The sequence below is a fragment of the Convolutriloba macropyga genome, chromosome 8, assembly GCF_964194025.1.
Source record: "Convolutriloba macropyga chromosome 8, txConMacr16.3, whole genome shotgun sequence".
NCBI classification, from domain to species: Eukaryota; Metazoa; Xenacoelomorpha; order Acoela; family Convolutidae; genus Convolutriloba; species Convolutriloba macropyga.
This window is the reverse complement of record NC_134475.1, coordinates 49,531,361-49,549,576: the sequence shown is the minus strand read 5'-3', so window position 1 is coordinate 49,549,576 and position 18,216 is coordinate 49,531,361. Positions and strand designations below refer to the sequence as shown.

The window sequence follows — 18,216 nt, the reverse complement described above, 5'->3', positions numbered from 1 at the left end:
TGATTTTATGATTTCCAAAGCCAGCTAAGTGGTCAAACCAGCAACACAGCTAGAGAAAAGGTATTATTATTATTTCAAGAATGCTGAAAACAACAAAGAAGCAACAAAATTAGAAACTAAAAATATGTCTAACAAGTTCTGGGTTTTGCAGAATATAGCTCGTTTTTATACTATGGTAAAACTTTGTTACTTTGGAAAAAGTCCACTCCATCATATCATCTGGAAGAATTTGATTAATTCGCAGAAGATTATACAATTTAGTGGCACGATACTTAATTGAGTATCTTTCAATTTGAAGCTTACATAAGGGTTCTTGCAGAAGTTGTATTTTTGAAGATCTTGTGACTTTTTGTGATGAAAAAACAAAAAATTTATTGAGCGAATCAATTGAGTGAATTTTGAAGATGGATCTTAACACAAACTTCAAGAGCTCATATATATGAAGGTCATAAACTGTTAAACACTCATTTTTCAAGAAGATGTCATCGCAACTATCACTTCTCTTTCTGAAGTATCAATTTTAAAATTTTCTTCTGCATTATAAATATAGGTTCCTGGGCTTTATAACTGCAACAACCGAAAACAAGAATTCCATATTGAATTATCGGAACTACATTGGTCTTATAATAATTCATTAGTTCAAATTTAGGCACGAAGTGCCTGAGCTTAGATATTATACCTGATTGTTTACCGAGTCTCGTTTTAACATAATCTATATGCGAGCGAAAAGAAAGCTTATTATCAACATACACACCAAGGTACTTACAAACAGGCTTGACTAAAATAGGGCACGAGTTAAATAGGAAGAAATCATTGGAAGCACTAGGTTTCAAATTCATTTGAATTGTTTTGGATAAATTTAACGCGAGTTTGTTTGCATTCAGCCATTTGCCAAGCATTAAGAGGTTACTATCGAGGTGATCTATTTGTTCATCTACAGCCATTAAGCTAGTGTCATCGGCGAAGAGCAAAACCTTTATATCTGGGCATGCAGCTGGCAGATCATTAATATAGATCAGAAATAGAAGAGGGCCTAGTATTGAACCCTGCGGGACTCCGTGCTCAATTTTTCGCCACTGAGATGAAACTCCATTAACTTCAACTCGCTGATATCTATCACTTAAGTAGGAAATTAGCCACGCTAAGCAGTTACCTCTGAAGCCTAATCTTTCTAGTTTAGAGAGTAGAATGGAGTGATCAAGAGTATCAAAGGCTTTCTTTAGATCTTTAGATGATGTATTACGATAGGCAACTTTTTTTTTATTTTAAAGATGTCCGAATTGACCAATGTAACATAGTTGGATAGTGGTCGGCAATTTCCTTGTTTTTTAGAACACATATTTCACTTTTGGATACATTTTGAAATATAAAATGATCAAGGCATGTTGATGAGTTCATTGTTACACGTGTTGGTTCCATTGGTCCAATTTCAAAGCCATTTGAATCAACAACACTTGAGTGATTTTTGTTAGCAGGTTTTATTCCAAAATATTTATATTGAAGTCGCCACAAATTATGAGAGGAGTTTTATTTGAGCTTTTAAAGCTTAGAAAATTATCAAGAGCATCAACAAACTCAAGCTTATTCGCTTTTGGTTTATTATATACAGCGGCAATAAAAAACTTGTAATTATTGCACGCAATTTTGCCCATTACGGCTTCATCAAAATCAACTTGATGCTAATTCAATAGGTTGCATGAATTTTTCACTTGAATCATGGTACTTACAAACAGGCTTGACTAAAATAGGGCACGAGTTAAATAGGAAGAAATCATTGGAAGCACTAGGTTTCAAATTCATTTGAATTGTTTTGGATAAATTTAACGCGAGTTTGTTTGCATTCAGCCATTTGCCAAGCATTAAGAGGTTACTATCGAGGTGATCTATTTGTCCATCTACAGCCATTAAGCTAGTGTCATCGGCGAAAAGCAAAACCTTTATATCTGGGCATGCAGCTGGCAGATCATTCATATAGATCAGAAATAGAAGCGGGCCTAGTATTGAACCCTGCGGGACTCCGTGCTCAATTTTTCTCCACTGAGATTAAACTCCATTAACTTCAACTCGCTGATATCTATCACTTAAGTAGGAAATTAGCCACGCTAAGCAGTTACCTCTGAAGCCTAATCTTTCTAGTTTAGAGAGTAGAATGGAGTGATCAAGAGTATCAAAGGCTTTCTTTAGATCTAAGAAGAAGCCGATTACTTTTTTACATGAACGGGATCTGATATTTTCAGTTAAATCAACTAGGGCATCAATTGTGCTATGTTTTGCGCGAAAGCCAAATTGTTTGTTATATAGAAGAGAAAAACGTTCCATAAAATGATACATTCTATTATATATTACTCTCTCAAATATTTTACTCCAAATTGTTAGCAGACTAATTGGCCGATAATTATTTACATCAGTTTTAGATCCCTCTTTGAACAGGGGTATTGCCTTCGCTTTTTTCAACTTATCGGGAAAAACACCTTGATTCATGGACTTGTTTATTAAGTAAGTTAAATAAGGTGCAATAATTGTACTCGCCGTTTTAATTATTAGATTGCTTATATAGTCATCACCCGAAGAGGATTTGTTTTCTAGATTTTGTATGATTTCTAGGATCTCTTGTTCAGTTGCAGGAACGAGATACATTGATTTCTCTACTCTTGAAATTTTAATTTCTTCCGGTGGTGGCAGATTTCGGATAATATCTTTTGCTGTACTAGTGAAATGATCGTTGAAGGCCTCAGCTATATCAATTTGGGATGGCTCATTATCATCTGCTTGTAGCACATCTAAATAGGGAACGCTGTTTGCATTTTTTTGTTCACCTTTGATCTCATTTAATAATTTATATGTCTGTCTTGAGTCTCCAACACACGATTTAAATTTATTGAGGTAAAATTGTTTCTTAGTAGTCTCCACTGCTTTTTGAAAAGTATTGCGCATGTCCTTAAAAACTTTAAGATCGTCGCTATTATGGGGATTCATTTTCCAGTTTTTGTGTGCCTTATTTCGTTTATTGCGGAGGGATTTCAACTTATTATTATACCATGTCGGGGTTTCCTTGTTCTTATTTGTGCATGTTTTCAATGGCGCAAAAACATTTAGAACCTCCTCAAAGATATCTGTAAAAGAAATAAAGCAAGAGTTGACTGAATTACTTGATCTAATCTGCTCAACGCTGTTTTCTAATTTTTCATGCATTGTTTCTTGAAAATTCCGGACTTGCGAAGGATTCTTTAGGAATGATGTATTACGATAGGCAACTTTTTTTGATTTTAAAGATGTTCGAATTGACCAATGTAACATAGTTGGATAGTGGTCGGCAATTTCCTCGTTTTTTAGAACACATATTTCACTTTTGGATACATTTTGAAATATAAAATGATCAAGGCATGTTGATGAGTTCATTGTTACACGTCTTGGTTCCATTGGTCCAATTTCAAAGCCATTTGAATCAACAACACTTGAGTAATTTTTTGTTAGCAGGTTTTCTTCCAAAATATTTATATTGAAGTCGCCACAAATTATGAGAGGAGTTTTGTTTGAGCTTTTAAAGCTTAGAAAATTATCAAGAGCATCTACAAACTCAAGTTTATTCGCTTTTGGTTTATTATATACAGCGGCAATAAAAAACTTGTAATTATTGCACGCAATTTCGCCCATTACGGCTTCATCAAAATCAACTTGATGCTAATTCAATAGGTTGCATGAATTTTTCACTTGAATCATGACACCGCCGCCTAATGTTGTCCTATTTTTTGCAATATATTGGGTGTATCCATTTACAAGAAACATTTTCGGATCATCGTTATCAGTCAGCCAAGTTTCAGTTAGACACAAAATATCTGGTGGAGACTCAAGACTTAAAACTAGTGCTTCCAATTTTTCAAGGTGCGATTTCAAAGAGCGAACGTTAACATTAAGCACAGATAAAGATTTTAGTTTATGTTCCACTTTCAGATGTTCCCCATGTAAAATATCCGGACTTAGGAAAGCATTGTAGTACATCATTTATGTTATATCCCAGGTCTAGACCAGCTTGCTAGAGATCATTAACTTTATACAACTTCTGGTTATCTCTGCGAATACCGTGAATTGTCCCTTCTCTGGTCCACACTCTTTCAAAGCGGGCGACTTTTTGCATGATCTTAACAAAATTCAGTCTAGGCTTCGTAAGGTCTTCATACACTTTGACATCTTTGAACACTTGAGAATTAACCGTCGCCTTCTTGTTTTGCATTATTGATACTTTGGCAACTCTTCTGGCAAAGCGCGCAATAATTGGCTTAGGTCCTCTATTTGACGGCAAGCGGTGAGCGATGGAAATGTCTGACTCATTAATTGGAGCTCCAATGGTATTCGCTAGTGACACTACATGTTTCATCGTCACTTCCAATTTTTCAGATAATGGTTTACCTTGCGCATTACTTTCGATGACCTCTTCGATGCCTACAATTCGAACGTTCTCGCGTCTATTGTACATCTCGAGGGCTTCGGCCTCCGACAGGGACCTTAACAGAGATCTCTGTTCAGCATTGCCAACTTCATGGTAGACTTCTTCCATAATACTCGTCTTCAGATCTTCCATCTGTCTTTAGCAGTGTCTTCATAGAGCTCATTACTTCCGTCTTGACTTGATCAACGATAGTTGGAATCGATTCCGCAATTGCTTCTTTGACTGTTGCTTTTATAAGATTAACCAGTTCTCCTTGCTCTTCTGTAGGACTTAGCTCACAGTGCTTTCTTTTCGGATCTTGTTTCCCGATAGGCGTTTGATCCATGTAACGTAAGGCTGGTGGTTTCAGATTTGTATCAATGTTCAAAGAATCACTCGTAACTGTTGCAGGTTCACTCATTTGCCTTCTCTATTTAATAAGTTTATCACAACAATTAGGCTTGATATCGGAGCTTCACTGCTGCAGCTACACTGGTATTCCGATTTTCTCCAATATCGAACTAAGCCTCTGTAACTTGGAAAACATTAAACAAATCCTGCACCAATCAACGCCACCATTTTTCAACCCTATTTAATAAGTTTATCACAACAATTAGGCTTTAAAAGAAATGTTTTCTTAATAATGGAAACGCTATGAAAGTTTTAAAATAAAATTGTGATATTTTTTTATTAGTAACAATACCGTAAGATCACATCCTACAAATTTCATTAAATAAGATGCTGAGCATAATCTTATGGAAAAAAAACGATTTTTTTGAATGAATGTACTCTAGAAATTTAAATTTTTTTGCAAAATTTTTTGCAATGGTTCTTGCTTTAAATACAAAGTTTTCGAAATCTATTTTCTATTTTTGAGATAATTTTGAATCTACAGTAGTGTGTTCGTTATAAGCATTCCATTACTTAATCCTTATTTTACAATTACTCAATCTTAAAAATATTTGAAACTTGAAAAAGTGAGAAAAGTGAAAAATATAGTTTTAAACCTTTTCTTCCACGGGAAATTAAAGAAAATTGCCCTTCACGGATCGTTTCCGCTTTTTAGTTGTTGTTCGATGATACCACGTTTGTATGTCTCCGCAAGAAATTGACGTCGCAAAAGGGCTAGGTACCCCGAAGTTCCTAGCCCTCAAATTTGAGGGTTGGAACAAACAGTTCAATGAGTATCAAAGTCTCGCCCGGACCTGAAAATTTTCTACTGTGTTTTATTGCGACATCTATCTTTGCTTAATGTTTTGTCCTGTGCTTTTTCGATGTGGAAGGAAGGTTTTTCAGGGAAGATAGCCAAAGGTTAGAGTTTGAGATAAATTGTTAGTTTTCAATTAATTGTGTGTTCTATTTGGAATTTCTGGCAATGTTCTTACCAGAGTTTTCATCTAACCATGTTTTGAAAAAAATGTTTGGGCTTCTTATCTTTCAATTTGTCTTCACTAGCCTAAACGAAGAGTAGATTGATTACGGAATATCCAACAGTTCGTCTGTAATTAGTAGCCTTATTGCCGAAATTCGTAATCTGCTTTGTATGAAAATGTTCATTTTTGCTATTGTTTGTTCATTGTCAAAAGTTAAGGAAATTAGGCGATCAAACTCCAGAATAAATGTTCCCATTCAACGGCTCACATGATAAAGCAAGTTTGAAATATGTTTGAGGAAGCCAGAAGAAATCGAGTTTCAAATAAGATCATCTTGAGCATTTGCAGAATAATTAGGTCCATGTCATTGAAAGCTCTTTCAATTGTCGGATTGTTGTCGCGATCAATTCAAGATTATCCAAATAGCTTATCAGATTGAAATTTAAATTATTTGGAAGTAGAAAAGGTTCCCTCGATGCTTGATGTTCAATGTTCTTCAATATGAAATTACAAAATTGTTTGCTGTAAAAATTCAGCAATTGAGAGACCTCAGAACTGTTCTATTGGTTTTTGAATATCTGCAATTGGAATTTTGCTGCGATTTATTTGATGCTTTTAAAAAAAATGCCCAAATTGAAATTTAAATTTTCATTACAAGGCTATTGTTTAACGACGCATTTGTGAAAGGGACGCTTCCGGCTTTATTTTTCCTCCTATTCAACATCCGTACTTTTTTTGCACTTTTTAGATTTTTTTAATCATTCTTTATGGCACGATTTGCCATTTGTTTGGGTTTGTTATTACTGTTTGTTTTGTGATTATTCATTAAATGAGTTTGAGGATATTGAAAAGGAAGAAAGTGAACGCCATAAGCAAATGTTTCACAAACGTGTCAATAAACAATAGCGTCATAATAAAAAATTTAGATTTCATTTAGATCTATAAGTTTTTTCTTCCACTTTTCTATCGGCGAATATTGATTAAAAATCCAGCAAGTTTAACTCCTTTTGCGGTTGCTCTCGCTATTAGTTAATTTTTCTGTCGGTGGATGTATAACACTTAATTCTCTGGTTAGTTTGCATGAATTCATTTTGAATAAGTCATATTAAATTTGAATAAAGCCCATTAAATTTTGCCGAAAATTGCTTTCGAGTCTGAATTGCCGATCAAATGTGTCACTGAAAGAATCATTTTTAACAATCGGAAATAATTGTTTTCTACAAAATGAGAATACCTGTGGTTTACATTTGTTCGTAAAACCAGTTGAACTTGTAGCTGGTTGCCATCTTGAACCCCCCCCCCCCCGAAGCTCGTGAACTATTTTTGATGTATTTGTGACAAAAATCATACACGAATGTAACCAAGCTAAAGTGTGAATTTTGCGCTTCCGTGGCCCAGTGATAAGTCGTGGGGATCTTTTATTACAATTAAAATCTGGCATTAAAGTGAAAAGTGGTCATTATGGACAATAATATTCTAATTTAGTTTTTGAAATTTCATGAGCCACTATTTCATATCTTTTCAGTTGTGAACAATGTCGAGCAGTAGTGGGGGGACTGTGCCCACTACTACTTCACCTGCACCCTTGATCTTCTGTCCCTCTGACTTTGAGAATGACTTTGACCCCACTCGTTATGATGGGAAGCTGAGACAGGACTTCAGCCTGTTGAGCTTCTCTGACCTGAAGGGATGAGGATGTAAAGTACCCCAGACTCAGCTGCTCGAGTATCTGGAGGTAATAAGGCAGTAGATTACTCTTTCAAAATGTGTCTGGATCTTTTCAGCCGTGCCAATCACTAATTTTTAATTGAAACTATGAAGAACTAACTGGTAATTTTGCGATAATAATCTTTATATCCAGCCTATCAAAAAGTGAAAGCCTAATAAAAACGAGTACAATAAGTATGATTTAGCGTCGTCTATGTTGGGATATGAAAGTTCCTATTGTTCAATTATTGAAGCACTTAGTTCAGAATTTTCTGTAATCGAGTCCGTATTTTAGCGAAGCAAATCGTTCAGTCCTTTTCCGGAGTTTTTGGAGGAGCTCTGTTTAGGTACTAACATTACCCATCAGCAACTCAACAGGTGCTCAAAGTGCCAATAAGAAGACCAAATCGAAACATGGCCAAGTGCTCCTCGTAAATGGCTCTGCTTCCCACAATAACTGTCAGATAGCCAATTCGACACCAGAAAATGCAGAAGAATCATTATCTTCACAGTACGAGAAGCGGTTTAATACTAGGGGAGATTACATGCCGGAAGTTCTCTCTACTGATCCAGTTGTGGATATTGGACTGGATTGTTCGGTGATTCCTTTACAGTATAATGGATTAGTCATGACACAGACCACCGATTTCTTTTACCCTCTGGTAGAGAACCCTTATTTGCAGGTGTGTTCCTCTTCTTGCGGGCAGTAGTTAAAAAATAAATCACTGTGCTGTTTTTGGTTTTAAGATGACATTTTAAGATGACTCAAGTGGTTGTTTTGCGGGCAATTTTTCCGACGTCTATCGTTAATATAAGTGTTAATCCCATTAGCTTGAGTTTTGCCAACGCAACGGTTATCAGCGTTTTAAAATTGCATCAGTTTTTAATGAAGAAATTAAACAGTATCTTGAAACGGTATGCATCCTTTCTTGCGTTAGTTAAAGTTACTTAATTAAAAAAAAACTTAATTAAATATGTTCGCGTGTCTCGTATGAGAGCGTTGGAAGTATTTTCCTAAGTTTGCGCTTCTCCATTTAGAAAAACAAGTTGTCGGGAATATTGCAACCCATAATTTTAAATCCTAACTAGGTATATCTAATTAGAGAGAAATGCTCAATATTCAATTCACTGTTTTGACACCGAGAAGGAAATAAAGATAAATTGGAGCGTTTGTGTCTTTACTTTTACTAAAAGCTTAAAACACGTTAAACTCAAATAATGATCTATCCCTAAGTGCATGATGATATTTTCAGTGTTCTTTAGAGAAAAGAGATAAGCTGATTCCATTTACAAAACGGTTTTGATATTTTTCTGCTTTAACTTTTCTTCAGGGGAAAACCTGCATTGCATTTGCTCAGTGCCTCAGAAATTTATTTCTATCAACCATCCGACCAAGATAACGCAAAGAGCAAATTCGGCATCTTAATCAAATGTTACTCTGTTTCTTTATTTACAGGGAAAGATAGCTTGTTCGAATGTGTTGAGTGATCTGTATTCCCTGGGAGTTCCTTACTGTGACAACATTCTCATGCTCCTCGGCATTCCAATCAGTATGACTCAGGATGAAAGAAGCGTCGTCATCAAAATGATGATGAGAGGGTTCAAGGCAAGGAGTTGTACTGTTTATGCCTTTTTTAGTCATCTTTTTAGTCAGCCATTTAGTCATCACTTAGTATTATAAATAGTTGAATAACGTGACGATCTTCCTTAAAGATCGTGACGATCGTGTCGTAATACAATAATTGCACTGACAGAGAAAATAAATCATTATGTTGAAGAAAAAGGTAGTCTTAACAATCTTTTTGGATTTAGCGAAAGCTTTTAACTCAATATCCTTGGACATTTTTATTCAAAAAATTGAAAAATATGGTTTTGGAGAAAACGCAAGAGTCTTATTGAATTCGTTTCTAATTAACAGGAAACACTGTGTTAGAAACGGATTAGTTGAATCCGACTGGACAATTATAAATCATGGTGTTCCACAAGGTACTGTACTAGGACCACTAGTATTCATACTTTATGTAAATGACTTCGGTGAGGAAATAGGGAAAAGTTCGAATGTTTTACAATTTGCAGATGACACAGCAATTTCATGTCATGAAAAAAATGAACAGTGTTTAGAAGCAAAGGCTAAAACAATATTGATGGAAACTGAACAATATATGAAACAAAACAAGTTAACTCTAAATGAAGGGAAAACAGAAATAATGGTTTTCAAAAATGAGAAGTTACCAACTGTCAATTGCGTTGAATTTAATAGTCATTCATTGAAACCAACAGATGAAGTCAGATACTTAGGTGTTATTCTTGACAAAGAGTTGACATACCAAAAACAACTTAATAATGTGATCACTAAAATGGCTTTAGCTATCAGATCAATTTATTTGGTACGCAATCAAATACCTTTAAAGGCTCGAATAAATCTCTTTAGATCACTTGTTTTATCGCAGTCAGATTTTAGTGCAATATTTTTTCAAAGTTTGCCGTCCTACTCAATTGACAGAATAAACAAACAAATTAGATGGGGCATATAAGTTTGCTTTTTTCGAACAAAATATGACAGTGCTCATAAACTACTTCTTGAAAATAAAATACTTCCCGCAGAACTTCAAATAGCAAAAACTTCTTTAAATAGACTTTTCGATATTGTCCAACAAACAAACATACAAGACCAAAATAAATTCAGAGTAATCGGAGACGTTGACATTAAGGTTAATAATCGTACATATGATTTTTTTATCACAACAAAATGTAAATCAAAATGGAGTCAAAATTCAATTATAAGAAACTTTGTTCGGAAATGGAATAAACTTCCAAGAGCTCTAAGAAAGGAAAAATCAAAGAAAAAATTTTAAAAAGAATTAAAGGAAGAGATGCAAAAAAGACACGAACGAGTTCCAAAGGACAAAAAATTGAAGGCTTTAAAAGTTTATTTTTATGAAATAAGTCACGAGAACTAGAAACTGAACCTTAGTTTTTTATTATTATTATTATGTTTAGTTATTCAAGGGAAAGATGTAGTATGTTTGATTTATAATATTACAACATGTAACTTTAACCTTGGGGTTATTCGAATTTACATGTTTGAGATTTAAAAAAAATGTCGATTTAATACGGTCCCTCTCACTCTCCTATTTAAATTTAGTGATCTCACTCGCCCATGGATTATATCAGTAATGGTGAGATATTTTGTTCATACAGGACCAGGCAGCCCTGGCTGGGAGCAGGGTGACGGGGGGACAGACAGTGTTGAATCCCTGGTGCATCATAGGGGGAGTGGCATCTACAGTCACACACCCAAACGCACTAGTCCTGTTAGTTAACAACTCCAATACCAATTATGCTTATTACTGCTCAGTGGTAAACTGTAAATAAGATACGGCTTGTAAGTTCATCATTAGACAGCAACTTCCTGACATCCAAGAAACTTCTTTGTAAGTTTGCATTTATTTAGTTTTTTTCTACCGCAACTTCTGGTCTCTATATGTTGAAGTGGAAATCAGATTTGCAGATTGTTAAAGTGGAAATCATCTTTGAACGTCTTAAACGTATTCTTTTATTATGACGTCAAGTTGTAGATTTAAAACTTTTCAAACCATACAAAATTATTTTTCAGATAGGTAAAAATTAAAGAAACTGAGGATTGTTTGTGCAGGCCTTGTAACGCCAAAGCAGGCGACGTGTTAGTCCTGACCAAGCCCATTGGTACACAAGTGGCTGTGAATGTGAAACAGTGGCTCTCGGATAACAATACAAAGTACCTCACCAAAATCCAATCCGCAGAGGATGACGCCTCTTCTATGAGTAAAATAAATCGACTTTACCGAGATGCGAAGTTGTCGATGGTTGAATTGAACCAGTTAGCTGCTAAATTGATGCTGGATTACAATGCCAGAGCTTGCACGGATGTAACTGGTTTTGGCCTCTTCGGACACGCGGAGAACCTATGTAAAGCACAGAAGGATATCAACTTGCAATTTGTGATCAATACTCTACCAACTTTGAGAGGAGCTGTTCAGATCGACAAGTCACTCGGTGGCATGTTTAAACTGGAGAAAGGTCTCTCTGCCGAGACTTCAGGTAATTGGCTTGCTAAATGTGCTTCCAAAGAAATGAAGTGATCCAATTGAGGAAATATTTTCTCGCCGAAATATTTTAAATTCCACAAAATAATCGAAGCCATGATCGATATATTAATTTTCTGGTAAAATAAAAATTCAAAACTTCTGTAAATATGCTTTTCTTTTGTAGGCTGTTTAATTGCTCTCAAAGGAACCTTGTAGCAATTGCATTAGTCCTGTGATCTTTTTAATGCAATGTTACGCTTCACCGATTTTTCGTCTGGCACTTTTGACTTTTCGTCCTCAAAAAGGGGATGAACGGGTAATGCCTAGTGGGCATTAAAAAGGCTTTAGAGCATTTCGGCTTACCAGACTCTAAATATGCAATTCACTGGAACTGTTTTGAGGAGACATAAATAAATAAGAATAATAAGAAAAAGGGCAGCTGAAAACAGGCTACTGTAGGCCTAATGCTGTTCCACTGCGATTACGCAGAAACCACAATTATTATTATTATTATTAAATGGTGTGAATGGCGGTTCTGAGAGTTTGCTCGCCTTCGCTCATCTCCCCACCCCCCATTTCACCCCCAATCCCCACCCCATACACATCCATCCACGCGTAACCCAGCGCCCTCAAACCCCCTCCCTCGTGAGATTCAGCGTGTTTTGTGGCTTCTCCAAGTTGACCTATTTGTTACGATTATCATACTGATCAAGTTTTTATCCTCATGAAAACCAATTTATAAATTGCTCTCAAACGAAGTTTGAAGCAATTATTGTAAACGTGTGTCTTTTCTACGCAAATTTTTTTATGTCCTTCACGCTTGAGTTCTTCATTTTTGAGTAATCTAAGTTGCTGAAGTAAAGTTTGTTGCTAATATGAAAGGAAGTTTGTGCGAAAAAGACTTAAAGGAATTTTAGCTTAGTGGTGAAGATGTGAGAATAGCAGACTGGAGGTCAGGGGGTTTGAAACCTTGCGGGTCGTTTTTTGTTATACGAATAAAACATTTTTATGCTCCCCCCCTTAAAAAATAAAATGCCGCGCTTGTTCGAGAGCAATTCATCCGACGATAGTCGGTATATGTTTGTAAAGCTTTTCTCGTTTATGTCGACTACTAAATCTATAAGCATTGCGGAGCTGTGAGTATTGTTTCCGTTTCTCTCAAATTTTTTGATGCCATTAATTTGGTATAATTATTTTTGACTAGGAAAATTACTCCTATTACAAATGTTTGGCAAATAGAAATTTTAAAAAAAAGATTTTTGGCTGGTGTCAGTCGTATTTTTTGTCATCTAATGCCGAGGTTTTGTCATCTAAAACCTCGGAATTAGATGACAAAGAAGGCTCGGTATGTGACTTCGGTGATAATATTCCCACATCTTGCATCCACAAACATTAGAAACCAGAAAAAAGCCTTTCTGTGTTAGAATTTTGAATCTGTTATCGGAACAATAACTTTAAAAAGATGCTTTTGCAGTATGAGCTGACCGCAAATTTCAATAGGGAAAATGGTGTGCGAAATTCAGTGTATTCGGTATATTGATAGTAATACCTCTTGTGAATCCCATCTTCTGTTAATAGCCGCATAGCGATAGCTGGGGCTATCATTGGCCTTCTTTTGGTTTTTTATTTTGTCGTTAAGATTTTTGTTTAAGATTTTTGTTAAGACCATATGACGTCACAATCATTTCAAATCTGGTTTTCGTTCATTCGTTCATGCAATTTCAACTGAATTACGTGTGTGATGTCATTTTTCAGTCTTAGTGGAGCAAGTTTTTTCATTTGGGTGAGTTTTTGGTCACGCGTGACTTACCTCGCTCTCAAAAAAGACTTCCTGACTCTGAAATTGACTTCTATACTTAAATTCAAAGAGATTAAGGTCAAGTGAGTGCGTGTCACTGTAAATGAAGGTCATAGGAGAGCAGCTAACAGAATCTGCAATAACTTATTCGGAATCGTAATCAAAATATAACATCTCAGAATTTAACAAAAAGAAATTTATTTTACGTCTGTTTCTGTTACTATCTTTTTGAGACTGCAGATCTGCGATGCTATTGCAGCTATTTTCTTGAAATTTGCCAGTTATGTTTTGCTTTATTTGTAAGCTAAATGGGAACCAAACCGAACATGACAAACAAGCTTCGTTAAAAACGTAGACGCGTTCTGTTGTCGTTGCTACCAAAGTATAACTGCTAAATTCTTCAGTGCAAGCTTTAAAATATAAGTTGCAACAATTATGAAACGAAACGGAAAAATTTGGATTTATTTCAAAGGTTTTATACCTCAAACCAATTATACGTATTTATTAATTGCTCTCAAGCGAAGTTTGTAGCAATTATATTAGTCCTGTCGGTCTTTTTTATGCGATTTTTTGCTTAGCCGATTTTTCGTCTGAGCCATTTGACTTTCGTCCTCAAAAACGGGATAAACAGGTAGCGCCCAGTGGGCATTAAGTTCGCTTAGAGCTTTTCAGTACACTAGTCTCCAAGTATGTGATTCACAGAAACTGTTTTGGAGACTTTCCCACTGTTGCCCCCCGCGCTGTTCCCCCCACCTCTGTAGCTAGCTACTGACGAAGCCAACCGCTCGCCGGTCGTATGAGAGCAATTCGCCCGACGTTAGTTGGTTATGTTCTAATCGGAAATATTTTGATTAAGTATAACTTTTGCCATTTTTGTGCTACATCAACTCCAAAATATATATAATTCATTAAGGTTTGTAAACTTGAACGAGTTGCGCGTCTAGGCAGTTTTTGCCAATAGAATTGGCTTAAAAAGTACTCTCGATTTTCTATTAAAAATAAGATAGAAAAAGTTAAGGTAATGGGGTATCGATAACTGGATTCTAAAGATGCTAAAACTTGATTGTGTAGAACTTATATTCCGGCCTTTCCTTTAGGTTGTGCTTTAGATTATGATTAGCACATATTGTGCAGTGGCGCGTGCTTTAGATAGAAAGTGCGTCTGAAAAATAACAACTAACTAGATTGTATGCGTAACTCTTCTTTTGAAAAGAAGTAAATCTATTCCGAAACAATATATTAAGCATTTTTAATAGCTGCTATAGCAAAGCCATTATTGACCTTCTTTGTTTTTCACAATTCCAAAAATTGAATTGTATTGGTGTGCTGTTTTTTAACATCTGTGCACACTTTCTTCGACCTCTAGTTTTTAATAAGAACTCAAAATAAGAGTGTTGAATTTAGTCAGGCACGAGTAGTACAAGGAGCGAAACGCGAGTTTTAAGTTTTTCAATTGCTTTTAAGATGGATTCCGTTCGTTCTTTGCGTGCGAATTTTTTTTCACGTGCTGATTGACTTTGGTTTTTACTGTTTTTTGCTTGTCTTTCCGGCCGGAATCTTTTCCAAAGGTGACAAATGTGTTCTATTGATGCATTTTTTTTATTTTTTGAATTCATCAAGGGGCAGATAATGGTGTATAAGAGTTAATTATTTTTTTAATAAAATATTAATGATATTTTGAATTTCACCTGTTTGTTCCTGTTTTTTCTCTCTCATCAATGACTTGTCTAAATGGCAATATAATCAGGCATATTTGAAGCTATTTAACGGTTTCAATTCAACTAAAACGTTTTTAACGACTTCGGCTCTACTTGTTTTGAAAACCTTCTGCTGATTTTTTTTGTGTTGCGCGGTTTTTTTAGTGGTTCATGTTATATTACTTAGTATCTTTAATTAAAAGTTGGCTCTGTGATGAGGCGTAATTGAAGCTTTTTAATCGTTTGATTTTTTGTTTAATGTTTTGACGACTTTGAAACTCGTTTTTTTTTTTTGGTTTTTTTGTTAACATAGTATCCGTGTTTTTTTCAAGTTTTTTTTGTGTCTTTCTCAATAATCACTTAGTGCCGTTCAAGAATATCTTCGTCTCTCTAATGAGTTTTAAAGAAAAATTTTTAAAGTTCTGAACTAATTTATGATGGTTTTAACTATTTTGTCTGCATGCTGTAATTGTTGGCATTGTTATCTAGTCTCATTTTTGATAGGTGTCATAGGTTCTCTGATTTAACACCACTGAAGCTAGTTCATAGTACTAGCTACTGACTAATATTTTTAATGCTGAACAGTTGCTTTGAAAAAAATAATTTCGTGCGTTTGATCTATTTAATTAATTGCTCTCAAGCGAAATTTGTAGCCATTATTATAGTCCTGTGGTCTTTTTTATGCGATTTTTCTCTCGACAGATATTTCGTCGTTTGACTTTTTGTCCTCAAAAACGGGATTAACAGCCAGAGCCTGGAGGGCTTTAAAGAGCGAGCAGCTCTGTTAGTGTCTTAGGCCTCACTAGTCTATTAAGTATGCGATTGAACGAAACTGTAGACAATTTCACGGTGTGAAGGGTGGTTCTATATCTTAAAATTTTGACCCCCCCCATATTCACCTTCTTTCCTCTAGCGCCACCGCCCCCAAAGCCAGCCGTTATCCGGTCATTTCAGATCAATTCGGCCGACGTTAGTCGGTTATGTTGTTTGTTTTGGTGTATACTCTGTTTACTTTCGAAGTCTGTTTTTCTAATGAAGCTGGTGCTTAGGTTTTGATTGTATATTTCTTGACATTGTACTTCAGGACTTATCCTGCTATTTTTTATTTCTTCGTCAAGATTTTCTACGACCATGACGTCGCGATGAATTTGCAATAATGTTTGATTTTTTCATTCATTCATGCGTTTTCGACTGAATTGCGTGAGTGACATCTTTTTTTTTCACTCAAGAGGTACGAATGTTCTGTTCATTCGCTTGATTAAATTTTTGGTCACATATATTTAACTCGCTTTTAAATTTGACTTTCCTCACTTTAGTTCCAAGAAACACCAATAAGTTACACAGATTCTTAATCAAAATATAACATCTCAGCGACTAATAAAGAGAAGTGATTTTCTTTTTTGTGCGTTTTTTTAACTTTCTTTTTGAGACTGCAGATCTAGAAAGCTATTGCAGCAATTTTCTGGCTATATGTCAGCCATGTTTAGTGTTTCTGATGTTTTGTAGGGCGGTTTTCTCCTAATTGTTTCATCTGACAGGTTTGATTTCTGTATTTTGCGAAATGAAATTTGCTTTTGCGTCGTTTTCAATGTTTTTGAGCATTAGTAATCCCTGTTAATAGCGCCTGTATTTTAACAGGCGGACTTCTGATTGCATTTCCTCCGTCCTCGGTTGAAGGATTCATGCGAGAATTCGAATCCCTTAGTGGCCGAGAATGCTGGAAAATTGGAACCGTTCGAAAAAGAGAGGACTCGCCTACAGTCCCGGCAAGTGGAGATCAAAAGACCTCCAAAAGTAACAGTAATAGCAGTGCCGGGTCTTCCAGTAACAACAGTGCCAAAACAACAGCAGGATCGTCGCATTCAAATACTCGGAATCAACAACATGTTGTTTTTGACAATGTCCAGATTGTACAAGTGGAGTTCGACTCAGTTTTCACTGAAGAAGGAGCTAAAAAGTACACTTCAGGCTGTCTACACCCTCAAATGTTTTCTCCCTGTCCACCTTTTTCTGGTGATGTGAACAATGGTGCTAAAATTGTTATCGACTCTAAGTTGAAACAAAATAAAGATTTTACTTCAAATAGTGTCGTTAAAAACGGCATAAACGAGAGAAGCAAAAGTGAAGAATCTTCATCATCGGCATCTGTTGTCGCGATAACATAAAATTTCTAATCTTTCCTTTCCATCCGAGCGAAAAATTTGTTTCCATAACTGTTTTCAAAGTTATGACTCTTTATGGGTTATGGTTTATGTAAACACCTAATGAAATGTAGTGTTAATCATTTAAACACGCACATGCATTTTTTTAAAATGCCAGACATAGAAAGACACATTTTCTTGTATATAGTGCCAGTATTCAAACTGATTTGACTAAAACTTTGATTTTAAAATTTGCAGGGTGTGTTTCAGGCAAGGTTACATTACTCGATAGTTATTACAAAATTCTGGCTTATATCTTGAAGAGTGCCAAAATTTAGTGACATCATCGAAGTCACGTGATCTATACGTACTTTTAACATATGCACGTTTACGCGTATCAAAATCTGAATGATGGTAGATCATATTCCTGCCTGGGGAAAGGAAAGTTCAAAATCTAGTTAAGGTCTATTTGTTTTCGTTGTGTTGTTGTTCCCCCTTTAAATTCCAACTGAACCCCCTTGTATCACTTACGATAGCATTTGGTAATCAGATTTAACTAGAGTATTATATGGAACTGATAATTGTATTTGGTAAGATGTTATGTATTTGTTTATTGTTTGTGTTTATGGATGTCTACTTAAAGTGACATTTCTCCTCATTTGACGAGGTCATGCTTTGTATGACGAATGAAATCCAATTTTTCCTTTGTATGCATTGATATTGAGATGAGCAGCCTCATTATCCAATGAATACGTGACCTAATTGAATTGTCTTAATTTCTATGATGCTGTAACGCATTCGAAATTGCTTCTTTCTTTTTCAGCTAAATTTGTAAAACCAGATTTGTTCCCTCTAAGGTCGCAATCTACAGAGGGAGGCAAACAGTTTCAATTTTTAGTCGTCAACACACTTAGGAAGTTTTAGTGCCTTGGCATTCAAAATAGTCACTCTAGAAACGATTTTTTTCTTAATGTTGACATATCTTACTTAAAGCGCTGTTAGTTACA

At 35.4% G+C, this 18,216-nt stretch overlaps 2 protein-coding genes across 3 annotated transcripts in view; one reads left to right on the top strand and one right to left on the bottom strand.

Moving 5' to 3' along the window:
* The window catches only part of LOC142344796 (sphingosine-1-phosphate phosphatase 2-like), a 425,673-nt gene extending 420,797 nt beyond the window's left edge, over positions 1-4,876 (bottom strand). Inside the window, exon 1 of the mRNA XM_075396743.1 lies at positions 4,859-4,876. The gene's annotated coding sequence lies outside the window, so the exon portion shown is untranslated. The remainder of the gene's footprint in view (positions 1-4,858) is intronic.
* Positions 1-17,332, top strand: part of LOC142344794 (inactive selenide, water dikinase-like protein) — a 148,560-nt gene extending 131,228 nt beyond the window's left edge. Inside the window, exons 1-7 of one of the 2 annotated variants that reach the window (XM_075396739.1) lie at positions 6,681-6,869; positions 7,325-7,534; positions 7,854-8,189; positions 8,963-9,112; positions 10,708-10,820; positions 11,162-11,586; positions 16,707-17,332. In XM_075396739.1, coding sequence (XP_075252854.1) covers positions 7,334-7,534; positions 7,854-8,189; positions 8,963-9,112; positions 10,708-10,820; positions 11,162-11,586; positions 16,707-17,233 — 1,752 coding nt within the window. In that variant the 5' untranslated portion in view covers positions 6,681-6,869; positions 7,325-7,333 and the 3' untranslated portion in view covers positions 17,234-17,332. Of the gene's footprint in view, positions 1-6,680; positions 6,870-7,322; positions 7,535-7,853; positions 8,190-8,962; positions 9,113-10,707; positions 10,821-11,161; positions 11,587-16,706 lie in introns of those variants that run through there. The other variant, XM_075396738.1, reaches the window with a different exon arrangement.
* Positions 17,333-18,216: the final 884 nt, after the last annotated feature.